General features: G+C 40.3%; 1 protein-coding gene across 1 annotated transcript in view; it reads right to left on the reverse strand.

Moving 5' to 3' along the window:
• The window catches only part of LOC137439429 (inositol 1,4,5-trisphosphate-gated calcium channel ITPR1), a 371,962-nt gene that overhangs the window by 148,861 nt on the left and 204,381 nt on the right, over nt 1-18,720 (reverse strand). Inside the window, exons 30-34 of the mRNA XM_078767929.1 lie at nt 7,840-8,040; nt 7,219-7,470; nt 6,920-7,045; nt 3,876-4,004; nt 249-369 (exon numbers count right to left, since the gene is read on the reverse strand). Of these exons, the coding sequence (XP_078624055.1) occupies nt 249-369; nt 3,876-4,004; nt 6,920-7,045; nt 7,219-7,470; nt 7,840-8,040 (829 nt within the window). The remainder of the gene's footprint in view (nt 1-248; nt 370-3,875; nt 4,005-6,919; nt 7,046-7,218; nt 7,471-7,839; nt 8,041-18,720) is intronic.

Genomic DNA, 18,720 nt, shown 5'->3' on the forward strand with positions numbered 1-18,720 from the left:
TGTATTACAGGACAAGTGATAAAACATCAATGTACAAATTATTACATGAAACAACATATTAGTAATTCAAGTATGAAAATAAATTACTTGCGCCTTCTAATTGTTTGTCAACAAGGAATATAACAAATATTGGATTGAATAAGAATTAATAAGATAATATACCTGAGGAATGAACAAACTACAACATCCTCGTCTCATAACGTAACAATAATAAAGATATTGTAAAACCAAGTGATGTAGAAACTAACCGACTCCAGCAAGGCTTTTTATGCAAGCTTCGATGGTGGCCTTTTGAGAGACACTGGGCCAAGTACACTGGTACACACGGAATACACCTTGCAGTAAGTGCACAAACACGGGCTGGTGCGTCTGCAGGTATACAAGCATACACAGCATAAGTGACGTCATCTTAAACGCCAAAACAATTACTTTTTGACTGATTAAATTCAAGAAGTAAAATGAAGAAAACAGTCATTATATAACATAAAAATTGGGGCAGCGTCCCTGGGCTCACCTGGTAGAACCAAGGAACCACTGGTAGGGCATGGATGACCCAGAAAATATGTAAATTAGCCGATGGTTTGAACAAACTTGTGAAAGCATCACACAGAGATGATTCCTATCAAGTTACAGCTAAGTCGGGTAAATACTTTTTAGAGAGGTCAAAAGTAGCGATCCTGGAATCGTAATGACCTTTGACCTTTACATTGACCCACTTGATAAGCAATTTTTGATGGAATTTGCAAGGCATCGGGAGGCCTTGGTTCTCAGAGGTACTGCAAGGTTTGGTGAAAATAGAACTATTAGTTTTAGCATCACGGGTGATGAAAGTTTCATCGAAATGGTGCATGTAGTTTTGGAGAAGAAGACCAGTGTTTACATACTGACTGACACCGCGCGATGCCAATACCTCACCTGAACAATTTGTTCCAGGTGAGCTAAAAATGAGGGGATGAGAACCAGAATCTACTATCTGATATTTCTCCAAATTTCAACATGCTAGAAACATCCGCTCCCTTTGGAAGCATTGGCAAGTCGTTTTTACCTTGCCACTAAAGGTGAGCGAAGGTTATGTTTTCACCTCTGTCTGTTTGTCTGTTTGTTTGTCTGTGAGCAGGACATCTCAAAAAGTTTTGGACGGATTTGCCCGAAACAGGATGGACAAATTGGTTGTATGACAAGGACAAATTGATTCGATTTTGATGAAGATCCGAATGCGAATCTAGATATGAGAATGTTTTTAAAATTTTCAACATGATTCTTCACCATTGAGAGATGGGCCAAAACGATATACAGCACGATATCTCAAAGTTGTGGACGAGCAATGACAAAACTAGGCGGATGAGTTGGTTAGGTGACAAGAACAAGCCCATCCACCGATTTTAATTTCAGTCCAAATCCAGATCCAACAAATCAGTGGATAAGAAAAATGTAAATTGTTCAGCCTGGCTGAGGTATGCTCTCTACAGTGTTGGTCTAGTTTTCTATTTTTTGTGTGGGGCCTAAAACACTTCACTACACCTACTAAGTTATGGGGTCATTACATGTTACCTTTCACATAGCTACAAAGACTTAGGTACTATAGAGTTATTAAAAGAAAAAAAATCCAACTTAAAAAAATTCCTCCTAAAACACTCCCCGAGACTCGCTGATGAACCTCTCAAGGTTTGACAAACATCCATTTGGCAATATCTGTGAAAAATGGCGATACAGACAAACAAACAAACTCTCCCTTATAGTATAGTTAGTAGGATAAATGGGTATGAATTAATGAATGAATGATCGTTTTGAGGCCATTTTCCCCGCTAAAGCGGGGGTTAGCCTTGCGGGCCCCATGACCTCATGGTTCCCTTTTTGAGGCAGTTTTTATGGCCGGATGCCCTTCCTGACGCCAACCCTTTGTCACCTCTTACGATGATGGTATCTTGTATTATAAAATAAATGTGCTGAGAAATGCAGTGCTGCAACATGGGTAGAGTTTGGAAGCATAGCTGTGGGTTGGGTTTGGAAGTGGCGCTGTGGGTTCGGGTTCGGACGCAGTGCTGCGGGTTGGGTTCGGACGCGGTGCTGAGGGTTGGGTATGGTGTGGTGCCGCAGCACATGTTTGATGTGGTGTGGTGCTGCAGAACAGATATTGTGTGGGTGGTGCTGCAGATTAGGCATGGTGTGTTGCTGCAGATTAGGCATGGTGTGGTGCTGCAGATTGGGTATGGTGTGGTGTTGCAGATTGGGTATGGTGTGGTGCTGCAGATTAGGATAAGTTGTGCTGCTGAAGATTGGGTATGGTGTGGTGCTGAATATTGGGTATGGTGTGGTGCTGCAGATTAGATATTGTGTGGTGCTGCAGATTGGATATGGTGTGGTGTTGCAGATTGGGTATGGTGTGGTGCTGAAGATTTGGTATGGTGTGGTGCTGAAGATTGTGTATGGCGTGGTGCTGCAGAACAGGTATGATGTGGTGTGGTGCTGCAGAACAGATATGGTGTGGTGTGGTGCTGCAGATTGGGCATGGTGTGGTGCTGCAGATTGGGCATGGTGTGGTGCTGCAGATTTGGATATGGTGTGGTGCTGCAGAATTTGGACATGGGTAATGAACGTAGAGCAGCAACGAAGGTTGGAAATGCGAATGGTTCGATGGATGTGTGGAGTATCGTTGAGAGAGAGGAAGACAAATGATGAATTGCGAAAGATGATGGGAATAGAGCCTGTGATTGATGCTGTGAAGAGGAACAGGTTGAGATGGTTTGGTCATGTGTTGAGGAAGGATGAAAGTGACTGGTTGAGAAGAGTGATGGAAATGAATGTAGAAGGAAGTAGAGGACGGGGAAGACCGAGAAAGACTTGGCTAAAGATGGTGGAAGAAGAAATGCGGGCAAGGGGGTTAACAAGGGGAGATGCAGAAAATAGGGCAAGATGGAGAAGATTGTCATGGGGACCGCAAGGCTAACCCCCGCTCTAGCAGGGAAAATGGCCTTAAAATGCATGTTGTTGTTGTTGTTGTTGTTGTTGTTGTGGTGCTGCAGAATGGCAGAAATTTGCTTGTCGAAACCTCTTTGGAGTTTTTTGTTTTCCTATTTAATGTTGAAATGGTCATTGTTCTTGACATCTGATTAAAAGTTGAAAGGAAAGGGCATAGTTTGATCGTGTACTCACCCTAATGGTTTTGATTCTTGATGGAATTAAGTTTTGACTACAAACGGTCACCCTGGTTGTCTTTGCAAGCAGTGTTTTGCATCCTAGAGTACCCACTCCTACCTACTAGAGTACTCACTCCTACCCATCCAATGAGATTACCGAGTTAACATTATTCTTCTTGAATCTTGAATGTTAACATTCACTTATGGACATCAAACATCCAATGGTCACTGAAAGACTATACTGGTACACTGAGCAAAATAAGTAATTTCTGCCTCGCATCGTGGCCACAACAAACATGAAGGTACCAAAAGTTAAACATCTCAGAAATATAGACATTCCAAAAAAATTCACAAATGGAGAAGGAAAAATAAATCCTTTACATCAAGGAATAGAATAGAGGAGGCCTATACATTTCTGACACACAGTAATTAAGTGACAAAATATAAAATGCACAAATAAAATAAAGGAGAATAGAGAACAGCCATGGTTGATAGTTCAACTTGGGCATTTCCTCATTCTATTAGGCCATTAAAGTTCAAGGACAAAAGCCACAATGAACTTTGGAAAGCAGCAGCATTTGGTGAACTGGACAAAACCAAAGGAGATTTTTGAGAAATACAACAAAAAAGCAACAGGCATTTTAAGGCCATTTTCCCTGCTAGAGCGGGGGTTAGCCTTGCGGGCCCTATGACAATCTTGAGAAATGGCGCACTAAAATCCAGCTTAGGTCCGTGTACCTGCAGGCTTGCACTTTGATCAGACAATGGTAAGCTGAAGAACGTTGTGATGATATTTGAGACTGTTTCTGCCACATAATCCTCCAAGATGGAGTCATCCTGGCGCCCTTTCAATGGTCGATTGCACACCTGCAACAAACAAACCACACCGCAACAGAGGTTGTCGATCCTTCCCAATATGATCATTCATTCTCAGAATGTGGTCACCATGTGTTCAACACGATAAATGATGATTAATTAAAGTTATTAGGTCATCTCATATAGAGATTCTCAGAGATAAACTGATAAAATGGGTTGTGATGTCCGGATCCGTTAACTTTTTGCTATTTTTCCAGCTCCTCCATTATCACCTGGCTGATTGTTCTGAAACCTGACACATGAATACAAGACAGCAGCCTGCACAATCGCTCGGACATTGAATTTTCGATTTCGGATCATGGCACAATCGCTAAGATTTTATCCACAGCTCAATGGAATACTGCTCTCCCCTCTGGGCTGGCGCTCCTGCCTCACACCTAGCTCGTCTTCACGCTGTTGAAACCAAAGCTTTCAGAATCATTGGAATCTCCTGCGATGAAGCTGATTGTGAGGGCCTTTCACTTACTCACCACAGGCAGGTTGGTGGACTTTCTGTCTTCCACCGACTCCTCTCCGGCCTAGCTCCCCCAGCTATGTCTGTGCTCTGTCCCCCAAATATTCCTATAGGTCGCACAAGATCTGCCGGCAAACCTCTTCTGGTGAAACTGCCAAAATCTAGGCTCTCTGCTCACCTTCACTCTTTCATTCCTCTTTACTTCTGCCTCTGGAACAAACTCCCTCACTCTCTTCAATCCCACTCCTCCCTCCAGGTCTTTAAAACAGCTGTTCACCACCATCTCTTATCTTCCCCCATCCAAAACTTGATATTTTCTACCCCCGTTAATTTCACCCCAGATCCACTTTTTTGAAATACTGACTTCTTTCCTTGAAGTCCAAGCTGTGTCCATGCGTTTTATACCTCTCCCACTCCCCACCCCCTTCACTTCCTATGCCTAATCCACCCCCCAAGACCTCTCCCTCCCACAGATCTCCCGATGTCCCTGTTCTCTACTGTGGTACTTGTGTGCTTCCCTCTCCCTCACCATCTTGTCCCACTCCCTTTATTATATGTTTTTTTATGTGTCTGTTTGTTTTTTTGTAATTAATGTTAGCTCTTACACGAGCCTCGATCTTGTATCCAAAAACAAAAGAAAAAAAGGAAAAAGGGGGTTCCCAGGAAGGGAGGGAGAAGAGAACAGGGTGGAGGGGGGTGGGGGAGGTGGGTGAGGGGAGGGTGGTTGCCCCTAAAACTTTGAATCCCTACTCGTCCCTTATTTTCCAACCAATTACTCTGAAAACGAATACAGCCCTTATACTTGATGATCCGCAGGATCGTTCGGTCTTACATTTTCTGATTTCGGATCATGGGGTCTCCCAGGAGGGAGAGGGGTGGAAGGGGGGGTGGGGGTACCCCTGAAACTTCAAATCCCTACTCATCCCTTATTTACCAAGCGATTGCTCTGAAACCCGATGCGGCCCTTCTACTCGATAGTCCGCTGGATCTCGCTCGGTCTTAGATGTTTCGTTTTTGTATTAGGGGTCCTCCCAGGGGATCAAGGGAGCTCCCAGGAGGGTCCCCATAAACCGGCAGTGGTCTGAACTACAACCTTGAGAGATGATAGTCAGCCCACTCGGGGCTATTTTTGTCTCTATATAATGAATGTACAATTTCAATATTTTAACACAGATTTTATTTTTATCCTTTTGTGGTAGGCCAAGATCTGATCAATGCTCACCGATGAGGAAAAGCACGACAAGCAGAGTAAAGACAAGCAGAGTAAAGACGTGTTAGCATTCCCATCTGAATTCCTGGTTCATGATCTGCTAATCATGTGACAATTTGAGAAATGTCTGTTTGTTCGTTTGACTTTGATGCACCCCTGAACTGCTGGACAGAACGAGGTGAAAACTGCTGATTGTATTCTAGGGGCCAAATTTACGAAAGGGACTTAAGCGAGGGTCTTGCTATAACATGCCTAACCCTTAAACGCTGACAAAAACATCATTGTCTGCAGCACACCTAATCACCCATCTAAATAGCAATTGATGAAGATAGACAAACAGTTGATTAGTTGTGCATATCTCAAAGACAATTGTTGGAGGGGATTCGGCACATTGCCCCTCATTGTAGGTTGATCCAGGTCATCTCACATTAGATTCAGCAGCCAACGAAATTATTCCTTCAAAAGTCTATGGCCGGACAAATTTGACATCGTCATACTTCTCCAGAGAATTGCACCAATCCTTGAATATTCTCAATGCATGTCGGTGAACTGACCTATTCCTATCCTCTTCTGCCTCCTCTTGAGCTTATTCAAGCAAACGTCCATGTAAACTACCATTTATAAGCCATGCAATTCTTGCTTTAAGGCCTAAAATGCACTCTTAAACATGCGTTTGCCAACGTGTGAAAGTTTCTTTGTAATTTAAATGCTTGTGATTACGTTATAATCGCACATTAGATAATCACTATTCGGCGATTGGCAATTAACTTTGAATGGGTGATCATCACATGATTAGCGATTATACACACGTCTAGCTCTTGAACTCCTTTCGTCTAACTCTTAAACTCCTTTCGTCTAACTCTTGAACTCCTTTCGTCTAACTCTTAAACTCCTTTCGTAAATTTGGCCCCAGGTGTGCACAGGAAGGTTTTAAGTGGTAAATACATTTTTATAGTTCCAGGAGTTCAGGGTGGGGAGAGCACTTAATTCTCTCGATGTAAAAGTGTATAATATAGCGTAGTTCCCAGTGGTAGTGAGTATTACAAATCCCATCCGTAATTCTGGGGGAATTAACCTGGCTGGAAGGACGAGTTCTTCGCCAGTATCCTTGTAATTTAGGTAAAAGTACACCAATTCTATTAATCTATTTGTCCTTCGTGTGATATATCTCCATGCTACACCAGAAGTCATATTCACTCAAAAATAAAAAGACAACAAATCCACCAAAAAAATACAACCTACACGGCTGATGTCGACCAAAAAACTCTCAAAGAGCTTCCACATGTGATTACTTGTGTAGATTTCTTTCATCTCCACCTCGGTATCAATGTAGCAGTGGTTCAGAAAGTTCACATAAGCTATTTTTACCTGGAAAAATGAAAACAGAATTAAAGTGAACAACAATAACTTCACAACACACAAACTAATTTACAGTTCACAATGATGTATTCATCCAGACTTGTCATGTAAAAGCTTTGCATTCAGCTATCCTGTTCACAATATTCCATTCTAACAAGAGACCACTCATTTTAGAGGACTACCTCAGGAATGCAGTCGTCATGTATGACAATATTCACAACATCCTCAAGAGGCAGCAGAGAGTTGCACTTTATCTCAGTGTAAACATTCTTGCCCTCTGTGCACGCAGCCAGCAGTTTGACAAGCTGCAGGTGGTATCTCAGTGGCCCATCCTCAGCACAACACTCACGCTCCGATCCCATGAGGTGCAGAAACGTTTGGAAAGATGCACGGTCATTGTAGAACACCAACGCCTCCTCCCCAGCATTTATCAACTGGCATGTATCCAAAGAGAAAGCATTTATGTGTAAACACCAAATGAGACGAAATGAGTCAAAGGAAGAATAAGGTTGATAGAGAAGAAGAATGGTATAAGAAGAAGATGATGTAGAATGAGCATTATCATTAAGTGGCGTTGGGAGGGTTTGATGGCTGGGATTTATATGAAGGACAATCAAATTTCGGGAAAGGAGGAGAAAGCAAAAATGGAGAAAAACAGAAGAGAAAACAGAATATAATACAAAGAAGGCACAAGGAAGATATTGAGGATGAGAAACACAAAAGAAAAGAAAAATCACAACTATGCAAGGGTGAACCTGGCAAATATTTGACATATCAGGTCATAGTGATGATTGTGACCTCACCTCAGCCATGACCATGTCTTGGCACTTCTTGATGTATCTCCCATCCACCTTTATCAGTGTCTGCAGGCAGCGCACATACTGCACATGACGCCCATGAGTCTCGATACAGCGCACAAAGTGCTGCACCACACGCTCCGTCATGGCACTGCACAGTTTCCAATTATCAGTGAAGATGACCTGCAACGTCTGTGCATCAAGAAGCTGTCAAGAAAAGGATGGAAGAAAATTGAAGGAAGCTTGCTTATTGAAATATATTGAACCAAATTGATCTGGAGTTTCCAAAAAGGAAATGTAACAATGGCACCGAGGATAATACTTTTTTAGCCAGTGCAAACAAGATGCATCAATGCAAGCAAGGAGGCAGCTGTTTTTGTTTGTTTGTTTATTTGGTTATAAAATCTAAACTCATGAGAGCTTTCCTGCATTTGGAAAACTCAACTTCTGAACTATAGGGGTGAAATTATCAGTTAGCAAACTTCATTAAAATAAAGATTCAAGTGTTTTCCATTGTTAGATACAGGATGCATTTGACATTAGTTCCGCTTTGTTGCCAAATGAAGTTGAATGCAAATTAGTGGGGGGCCGTGCATGGGTAATTTTTCTTTTCATTTCAAATTGATGTAAAAGTTTCGTTTTCAGTACCAATATGAAGGTAAGGGCCTATAGAACAATTTTGGTTTGAGTGTCAAGCACTCAGATAAAAAATGGGGCTTCTGGGGACGTGGGGGGTTCCCGACCCCCCCCCCCCCCACCCCCCTTCCACCGGGCTATGCAAAATATAGAAACTGTTATAACTTTTGATTGTGTTACGGATTCGTCACTTCCGTTGTGGTGGTTTGCATCCACTGTAGATATTTCTGATTCCAAGTGCTATTATTGTGTTCAAAAGGTTTATGGTTCATGAACTGTTTTGAAAAGGTAAAAAGCTAATGTTAAAAGAAACAGGAAACCGGATCGGGAACCGGACGATGAAGAGGAAGAGGAGAAAGAAAGAGGGCGGAGTGAGTGAGTCGGACAAGAAAGCGGCGTTGCTCCGAGTTCGGAATCGAACGTTGTCGAACGGGAGTCGCTAGCGAACTTTCGGGATTCCCGGGAAAGGGATTCCTGCGACAGAGTTGTCATCGCTGTGACCGATCAACCTGCGTGTCAGGATTTTGGCGGTGGATTCCGAGGAGAATTATCGCCGGGCCGTTACGTCTCTAGAATGGGTCGTCGGCCATTTTGACTCGCGCAGGACTTGTGCTTCGCTCGCGGTTTCGTCTCTTTTCGACCATTTTCACCGCATTCAGACGTCGATCTGGGACGTGTGTGTGACGTGGCTTTTTGAAGGTTAATTTGTCCATACCCGAGGGTGTGATCTCTCAGTCGCCTGTAGGATGCCTTTGGATTTCCCAGTCGCCTTGAGGGCGCCTTTGTACAGCTTCGGCTGTGTGACTGTATTTGCCATCCGCACGGGATTCTGGTCTCGATTGGACATCGTTCAGGCGATCGCTGGAGCGAATCAACTTCGTCTTGAAGCCGGGAATAAGAGATATTGGGGAATGTTCTTGTTTCACTCACTTGGAGCACAGTGAGTTATATATTACAAAACTGATGGTACCATCATAGGACATATTGATTGTACTTTTGAATACTATTGTTGTTGTATTGTTATTCTTGTGTGATCTTAATAGAATAATTGTTTGTGATTAACAATTGGGGTGGCTTCTCCATTGATCTTTGACACACAGAATAACACATTTTTCTGCCGTGACTCCTCTCGGGGCTCGGAGGTACACCGTGACCAGGGAGTCTGGGAGGAGCACGTAACAATTGGATGATCCGATCTGAACATATGAGGTATGTATGGATTCAGGATCAGGAGTAGCAACTTGTATTTCAAGCATATTGCCCATATAAGCAATAATTTTGCCGGTATCGGCACATATCCACAAAAAAAGACCAAGGGTCATAGCCCCGGTAAGCTGAAACGTGTCAAAAAAAAAAAAACTGGACAATTATACTCAGACCCAATGATATGGTGACATTTTTATTTATCTTTTAACTGTGCTACAATATGGTGGTGAGTAACTGCTTAGACAATTGCTTGAATAACTTCTTGAACAATAGTTTTAATAAGAAAGTGGCTAGCAAATCGACCATATATACATGTCAGTATTGGAAATTGTTCTGGTCCAGCTACTTCTCACATTTGCACTTGCACAGACTTGTGCACTTCAACTTTGCCCTCATGCACTAGCACAGAGCGCAGGTGCAAGTGCACTTCACATCGAATACATCCTTGGCGAGGGGCAGCGAGGTCCAAATGGGAAGCAGCTTGCCGTCCTCTTCCTTCCACCCATGATTAGTGTGGTTGTTGACAGGCATCATGGACCTTTGGGCTGTTGTCCAGATGCTCGCTTGGAAGACACTCCTTTTGAGATGTTGATCCAAAGCATCACTCGTTGGGGGAATTCTCTCCACGTCCCTTGTCTTCTGTGAGAACATTCTCATTCGGACGAGGTCAACGTCATTGTCCTCATTGGATTCGTTGGAGTACAGCCTACAGACAAAGTTCGTTGCCACTTCTTTCAGCCTTGGCGATGTTTGGAATGGAGTGTCGACGATAGTTGTAAATTCCTCCATGAGGGATGGCACTCGTGCATCAACTTGCAGCAGTATCGCTTACCCTTAAACTTGAAGGAAGGCGTGCTGTCTGATCCAGTGAATGCGTGGAAGAGGGCCATGGCTTTGCACGTTGCCATGCCCAGGTTTGTGGCGATATTGTTTAGGGAGATCATTGTTGTCTTTCCCGCTTTGAAGGAGATCCAGATTTCTGCAGCCGGATTCAGAGCCTTGATGTGATGGAAATTACTCAGAAGGATTACGACAACATCTGTGTCTCCAGTATGAACCATCCCAAGTGACGATGTTTGGAGGGCGTGGAGGAGATGTACTAGGACACGAGTGTCAGCTTCCTCATGGTTGCATTGATCCATTGGTGGACTGTTTCCAACATGGTGGACTTGATCACCTGCAGTGATGTAGACATCCTTGTCATCTGGGGAACTGTCCTTCTGTTATCTTTTTTGACAGGAATGAGAACAGTTCCTTCTTGTTATCAACGTTTGCCAGAAACTTCTGCCAATTTCCTGGGATTTTGGCAGTACCAGATACGCGGTCGGGTGCCTGTTCCTCGTTTTTCCCCTGTGCCTCCTTTGATTGTCAGTGCACGATACTGGTCCCAGACAATGTCCACTCTTGTCGATCTTTTCAAGTCGTGGCGAACTCTTGGGCAGAATGCCTTGTCCAAATATGAATCAAAGGTGTTTCCTTGGACAGTTGTACCAGGAAGTGAGTGTATCAGTACTCCACCGTCAATAACAATGAAGTCGTAAACATCTGGCGCAACTAGCTCCTCACCGACAGAAAAGGCACTACTCGTACTGGCTTCCACGATATATACCAACAAATCTGACTTGGTACAAGAGTTGAGGGACCCGTAGGATGACAACGCAGGTGGGTATGGGGAAGATTGGTGACGAAAAAAATCCTCCAAATCCCCCCCAAAAAAATTTATATGAGTGCTTGACACTTGAACGAAAATTGTTCTAAAGGCCCTTAACTTCAAATTGGTACTGAAAACGAAACTTTTGCATCAATTTGAAATGACTGAGTGTCTGGGCACCCCACTAAATAATATGTATCAATTAATGTGGTGCTGTAAAGGTTAATCTCACCATCTGAATTGGAGACTGTCAAAATCTGCAGTAAATCATCCTTGACCACAAAGTCCTGACGAAGGTGTATCAATTTGAATGACCACACACCAAGAACAATTTTGAATATTTAATTCTCGGGAGAAGATTTGCTCGAATGCACAAAGGATTACAACAAAGTTTAACAATAGTATACCGACGTATATACTCACAGATTCAACACGTGCCCAGCCAATCTTATAGCCAGTGGTTGAATGCAGTTCCTTTTTATGGCATAGCCCATCAGGCAGAGCTGTCTAGAACAGTGTTTGTCCGTCCGTACGTATGTATGTATATATGTATGTCCCCTCAAACGTATACCAATCAGAGCTGAGAATCTGGTCACATGACAGGGTAATGTGATTATGTCTGATGTCATTACGGCATACGCGGCTGACTCTCCACACTCCGCCATTTTGACTTATATGCCGTTCATGCTGAACACTGTCGAACCTGTCATATATCACAATCGCCATGCTCTACCTTTACGTTTTTCATTCTGTGTGAAACAAACAAACCGATTGTTAAAATGACCATCAAATATCGAAAGCATCGGTGTTATGTCTCTTCCAACAATACGGTACGTATAGGCCTTAGGCGTTATGCCTCATTTTCGGACCGCTTCAGACAAATTAAAGCCCAGGTTTCTTAATACAGTAGTGTATCGTTTTAGTAGCATCGTTTTTGTAAAAGTAATAATAATAATATAGTAAATATACCCATAATACTTGAATCCCAATGTTGTGAATTGAAGGTTTATGGATTTAAGCGGTGCATGGATCATGATCAGTGATGAGCGTTGTTCCGCACTAATATTAATAACCGAGGAAGTAAGAAATTCGCCTTGGTTTTTTGATAGTAATATCATTTTCGAAATAATGACAACGTAACGTTAATATTATAGTAAATCTAATGATAACACTAATCCCTTCTTAGTGACTGCAAACTTACTGGAAGTTAAAATATATCAGTTTTGTGTCCATTACGTCTATGATGTCATTACGACCGCTGACTGCACCGACCGACATTTGAATTTACAAGTATACGCTCACTACGGGAGTGGCAGGAAGGGCCATTCATCTTTGGGGTATAGAGATTACAGTCGATCTATGGTCAGGTCTCAAGAACATTGGGTGTGTGTTCATTTACCAAGGTTCTTGTGGTGAAATCGCCAAGTGGTTTAAGCATCCGAGCAAGCACTCCATTAAAAACCCTTAAGGAACGGCGGGCTTGGCAAGCGCTAGCTAGCTGCTTAGTAAATAAGCACACCTCCAACCCTTGTGGGGTATAATCTAGAATACAGTAGATCTTCGCTCAGTTCTGGAAGTAAAACCTACCTCATGGCTGTCGAGATTCCTCCAAATGTCTTTGTTTAACCCTCTGGAGTCTACTATTAAACCATTACACACACATCGAATCCAGGAGGCGGTAATTGCACGGTAAATTTGAATGCGGTTAGAGCCGATAAATTCGGCTTGTTGACATTTCGGCGCATGTGTGAAGCCGATAGAATCGGCTTGTGGACTCCAGAGGGTTAATGATATAAACAGCATTAGTGACAGTTTGAAAAGATAACAAGTACACATACATTCAAAGTACACCGCCCCCATGCCAAATAATTAAATATCCTACAGCGCGGAATTGCCGGGGCGCCTCTGGCGCCCGGCAATACCGCAGTGCAGCTCATTGAGGCTGCATTGGGAGGGAGAGGTGTGCACTACTTGATTGATTAATTGTATAATTAAAATCAATAAAAGATTATCACAAAATATTTTCATAATCAATTGGCTAATCGCATAACTAAACCACTAGTGCTTCATCCGAAGATGTATCTTTTAGAAATTTAATTAAATAAGTCATTTATAAAAAATTAAATAATTAATTGATTACTCAATAAATAATTAATCGATTAATCATTAAATAATTAATAGATGAAATGATTAATCAATAAATCAAAAATATCCTTGATAGCCACATCACTTGGTCACTCATGTCCAAATATTAGCTTCCCAGCTCAAAAGGTGCCTGAGATATTGGCCAAATGAGAAAGAAAATAAATAAATGATTAATAATGAAAATAAATAAATAACAATCATAAAAAAATTAAATTATTAATCAATTTGGTCAGAGAACACATAAACTACCACTATTTCATCAGAATCTGTAACTTAAAAAAAAATTTTTTTTTGCCATTAATCGAATAATTAAATAATTAATCGATTACTTGATTAATTAATAAATCAAAAATATCCTTTGCAGCCAAATCACCTGGTCATTGGCATGTCCAAATATCAGCTTCCTAACTCAAAAGGTGCCTGAGTTAATGGTCAGAAGAGAAAGGAAATTTGATTAATTAAATAAGTACTTCATTTAAAAAAAAAAAAACCACCTTTAGAGGCCATTTTTCCCCGCAAGCGGGGGTTGGCCTTTTTCGGGAACCGTGGTTGTTGTTGTTTTTCGGTCCCCTTTTTGAAGCAATGTTTTATGGCCGGATGCCCTTCCTGACGCCAACCCTTTTTGCCGCCTTTAACGACAAGCAGGGAATTACCAGTGAACTGGTACTCAATTTGCCGACCTCGGAAGGATGACAGGCTGAGTCAACCCCCCTGGCGTTAATTTCAGCGATTGACCGGGATTCGAACCCAGGATCCTAGGATCCTAAGCCGGCACCCTAGCCGCTAGCCCAACACCAGGGATAAATAAGTACTTCATTAATCGCTAATAATTAAATAACTCCTCAATTTATTGATTAATCAAAAAATAAAAAATACCGTTTTTGAGAAAGGACTTGCTCAATCTTGTGCCTAAATTTCAGCTTCCTAGCTCAAAGGATGGCTGAGATATCGTCCGGACAACCAAGGAAACAAGAAAGAAAACAAACAAGAAAACAAACAAGTACACATACATTCAAAGTACACCGCCCCATGCCAAATAATTAAATATGCTGCAGCGCGGCATTGCCGGGGCGCCTCCGGCGCCCGGCAATACCGCAGTGCAGCTCATTGAGGCTGCATTGGGAGGGAGAGGTGTACACTAATTGATTGATTAATTGTATAATTAAAATCAATAAAAGATTATCACAAAATATTTTCATAATCAATTGGCTAATCGCATAACTAAACCAGTAGTGCTTCATCCGAAGATGTATCTTTTAGAAATTTAATTAAATAAGTCATTTATAAAAAATTAAATAATTAATTGATTACTCAATAAATAATTAATCGATTAATCAATAAATACTTAATAGATGAAATGATTAATCAATAAATCAAAAATATCCTTGATAGCCACATCACTTGGTCACTCATGTCCAAATATTAGCTTCCCAGCTCAAAAGGTGCCTGAGATATTGGCCAAATGAGAAAGAAAATAAATAAATGATTAATAATGAAAATAAATAAATAATAATCATAAAAAAATTAAATTATTAATCAATTTGGTCAGAGAACACATAAACTACCACTATTTCATCAGAATCTGTAACTTAAAAAAAAAAAAATTTTTTGTCATTAATCGAATAATTAAATAATTAATCGATTAATTGATTAATTAATAAATCAAAAAATATCCTTTGCAGCCAAATCACCTGGTCATTGGCATGTCCAAATATCAGCTTCCTAACTCAAAAGGTGCCTGAGTTAATAATGGTCAGAAGATAAATGAAATTTAATTAATTAAATAAGTACTTAATTAAACGCTAATAATTAAATAACTCCTCAATTAATTGATTATTCAAAAAACAAAAAATACCGTATTTGACAAAGGACTTGCTCACTACTGTGCCGAAATTTCAGCTTCCTAGCTCAAAGGATGGCTGAGATATCGTCCGGACAACCAAGAAAACAAACAAGTACACATACATTCAAAGTACACCGCCCCATGCCAAATAATTAAATATGCTGCAGCGCGGCATTGCCGGGGCGCCTCCGGCGCCCGGCAATACCGCAGTGCAGCTCATTGAGGCTGCATTGGGAGGGAGAGGTGTACACTAATTGATTGATTAATTGTATAATTAAAATCAATAAAAGATTATCACAAAATATTTTCATAATCAATTGGCTAATCGCATAACTAAACCAGTAGTGCTTCATCCGAAGATGTATCTTTTAGAAATTTAATTAAATAAGTCATTTATAAAAAATTAAATAATTAATTGATTACTCAATAAATAATTAATCGATTAATCAATAAATACTTAATAGATGAAATGATTAATCAATAAATCAAAAATATCCTTGATAGCCACATCACTTGGTCACTCATGTCCAAATATTAGCTTCCCAGCTCAAAAGGTGCCTGAGATATTGGCCAAATGAGAAAGAAAATAAATAAATGATTAATAATGAAAATAAATAAATAATAATCATAAAAAAATTAAATTATTAATCAATTTGGTCAGAGAACACATAAACTACCACTATTTCATCAGAATCTGTAACTTAAAAAAAAAAATTTTTTTTGTCATTAATCGAATAATTAAATAATTAATCGATTAATTGATTAATTAATAAATCAAAAATATCCTTTGCAGCCAAATCACCTGGTCATTGGCATGTCCAAATATCAGCTTCCTAACTCAAAAGGTGCCTGAGTTAATAATGGTCAGAAGATAAATGAAATTTAATTAATTAAATAAGTACTTAATTAAACGCTAATAATTAAATAACTCCTCAATTAATTGATTATTCAAAAAACAAAAAATACCGTATTTGACAAAGGACTTGCTCACTACTGTGCCGAAATTTCAGCTTCCTAGCTCAAAGGATGGCTGAGATATCGTCCGGACAACCAAGAAAGAAAACAAACAAACAAGAAAACAAGAAACCAGAGTGAAAACTGAGTACTCTCTTTCAGCGTGCGTCACTGCCGAGCCCCCTTTGGTGCCCGGCAATGACGATTTGCAATGCCTGGAGATGGCATAGGAAAGGAGCGGTGTACAACAAACAAGAAAACAAGAAAACAAACAAGAAACCAGAGTGAAAACTGAGTACTCTCTTTCAGCGTGCGTCACTGCCGAGCCCCCTTTGGTGCCCGGCAATGACGATTTGCAATGCCTGGAGATGGCATAGGAAAGGAGCGGTGTACAACAAGAAACCAGAGTGAAAACTGAGTACTCTCTTTCAGCGTGCGTCACTGCCGAGCCCCCTTCGGTGCCCAGCAATGACGATTTGCAATGCCTGGAGATGGCATAGGAAAGGAGCGGTGTACAATAATATGTGTTTGTGGTTTATAATATTTTATAAGCCCGGCTACGCCGCTGTTAGACTTTTGGTCTTGTTGTACACCGCTCCTTTCCTATGCCATCTCCAGGCATTGCAAATCGTCATTGCCGGGCACCAAAGGGGGCTCGGCAGTGACGCACGCTGAAAGAGAGTACTCAGTTTTCACTCTGGTTTCTTGTTGTACACCGCTCCTTTCCTATGCCATCTCCAGGCATTGCAAATCGTCATTGCCGGGCACCAAAGGGGGCTCGGCAGTGACGCACGCTGAAAGAGAGTACTCAGTTTTCACTCTGGTTTCTTGTTTGTTGTACACCGCTCCTTTCCTATGCCATCTCCAGGCATTGCAAATCGTCATTGCCGGGCACCAAAGGGGGCTCTGCAGTGACGCACGCTGAAAGAGAGTACTCAGTTTTCACTCTGGTTGTTTGTTTTCTTGGTTGTCCGGGCGATATCTCAGCCATCCTTTGAGCTAGGAAGCTGAAATTTCGGCACAGTAGTGAGCAAGTCCTTTGTCAAATACGGTATTTTTTGTTTTTTGAATAATCAATTAATTGAGGAGTTATTTAATTATTAGCGTTTAATTAAGTACTTATTTAATTAATTAAATTTCATTTCTCTTCTGACCATTATTAACTCAGGCACCTTTTCAGTTAGGAAGCTGATATTTGGACATGCCAATGACCAGGTGATTTGGCTGCAAAGGATATTTTTGATTTATTAATTAATCAATTAATCGATTAATTATTTAATTATTCGATTAATGACAAAAAAATTTTTTTTTTTTAAGTTACAGATTCTGATGAAATAGTGGTAGTTTATGTGTTCTCTGACCAAATTGATTAATAATTTAATTTTTTTATGATTATTATTTATTTATTTTCATTATTAATCATTTATTTATTTTCTTTCTCATTTGGCCAATATCTCAGGCACCTTTTGAGCTGGGAAGCTAATATTTGGACATGAGTGACCAAGTGATGTGGCTATCAAGGATATTTTTGATTTATTGATTAATCATTTCATCTATTAAGTATTTATTGATTAATCGATTAATTATTTATTGAGTAATCAATTAATTATTAAATTTTTTATAAATGACTTATTTAATTAAATTTCTAAAAGATACATCTTCAGATGAAGCACTAGTGGTTTAGTTATGCGATTAGCCAATTGATTATGAAAATATTTTGTGATAATCTTTTATTGATTTTAATTATACAATTAATCAATCAATTAGTGTACACCTCTCCCTCCCAATGCAGCCTCAATGAGCTGCACTGCGGTATTGCCGGGCGCCGGAGGCGCCCCGGCAATGCCGCGCTGCAGCATATTTAATTATTTGGCATGGGGCGGTGTACTTTGAATGTATGTGTACTTGTCTTTCTTTCTTTCTTGGTTGTCCGGACGATATCTCAGCCATCCTTTGAGCTAGGAAGCTGAAATTTCGGCACAGTAGTGAGCAAGTCCTTTTTCAAATACGGTATTTTTTGTTTTTTGAATAATCAATTAATTGAGGAGTTATTTAATTATTAGCGTTTAATTAAGTACTTATTTAATTAATTACATTTCATTTCTCTTCTGACCATTATTAACTCAGGCACCTTTTGAGTTAGGAAGCTGATATTTGGACATGCCAATGACCAGGTGATTTGGCTGCAAAGGATATTTTTGATTTATTAATTAATCAATTAATCGATTAATTATTTAATTATTCGATTAATGACCAAAAAATTTTTTTTTTTTAAGTTACAGATTCTGATGAAATAGTGGTAGTTTATGTGTTCTCTGACCAAATTGATTACTAATTTAATTTTTTTATGATTATTATTTATTTATTTTCATTATTAATCATTTATTTATTTTCTTTCTCATTTGGCCAATATCTCAGGCACCTTTTGAGCTGGGAAGCTAATATTTGGACA

Source organism: Myxine glutinosa, chromosome 1, assembly GCF_964187855.1.
Source record: "Myxine glutinosa chromosome 1, kmMyxGlut1.1, whole genome shotgun sequence".
In the NCBI taxonomy this organism is placed as follows: domain Eukaryota; kingdom Metazoa; phylum Chordata; class Myxini; order Myxiniformes; family Myxinidae; genus Myxine; species Myxine glutinosa.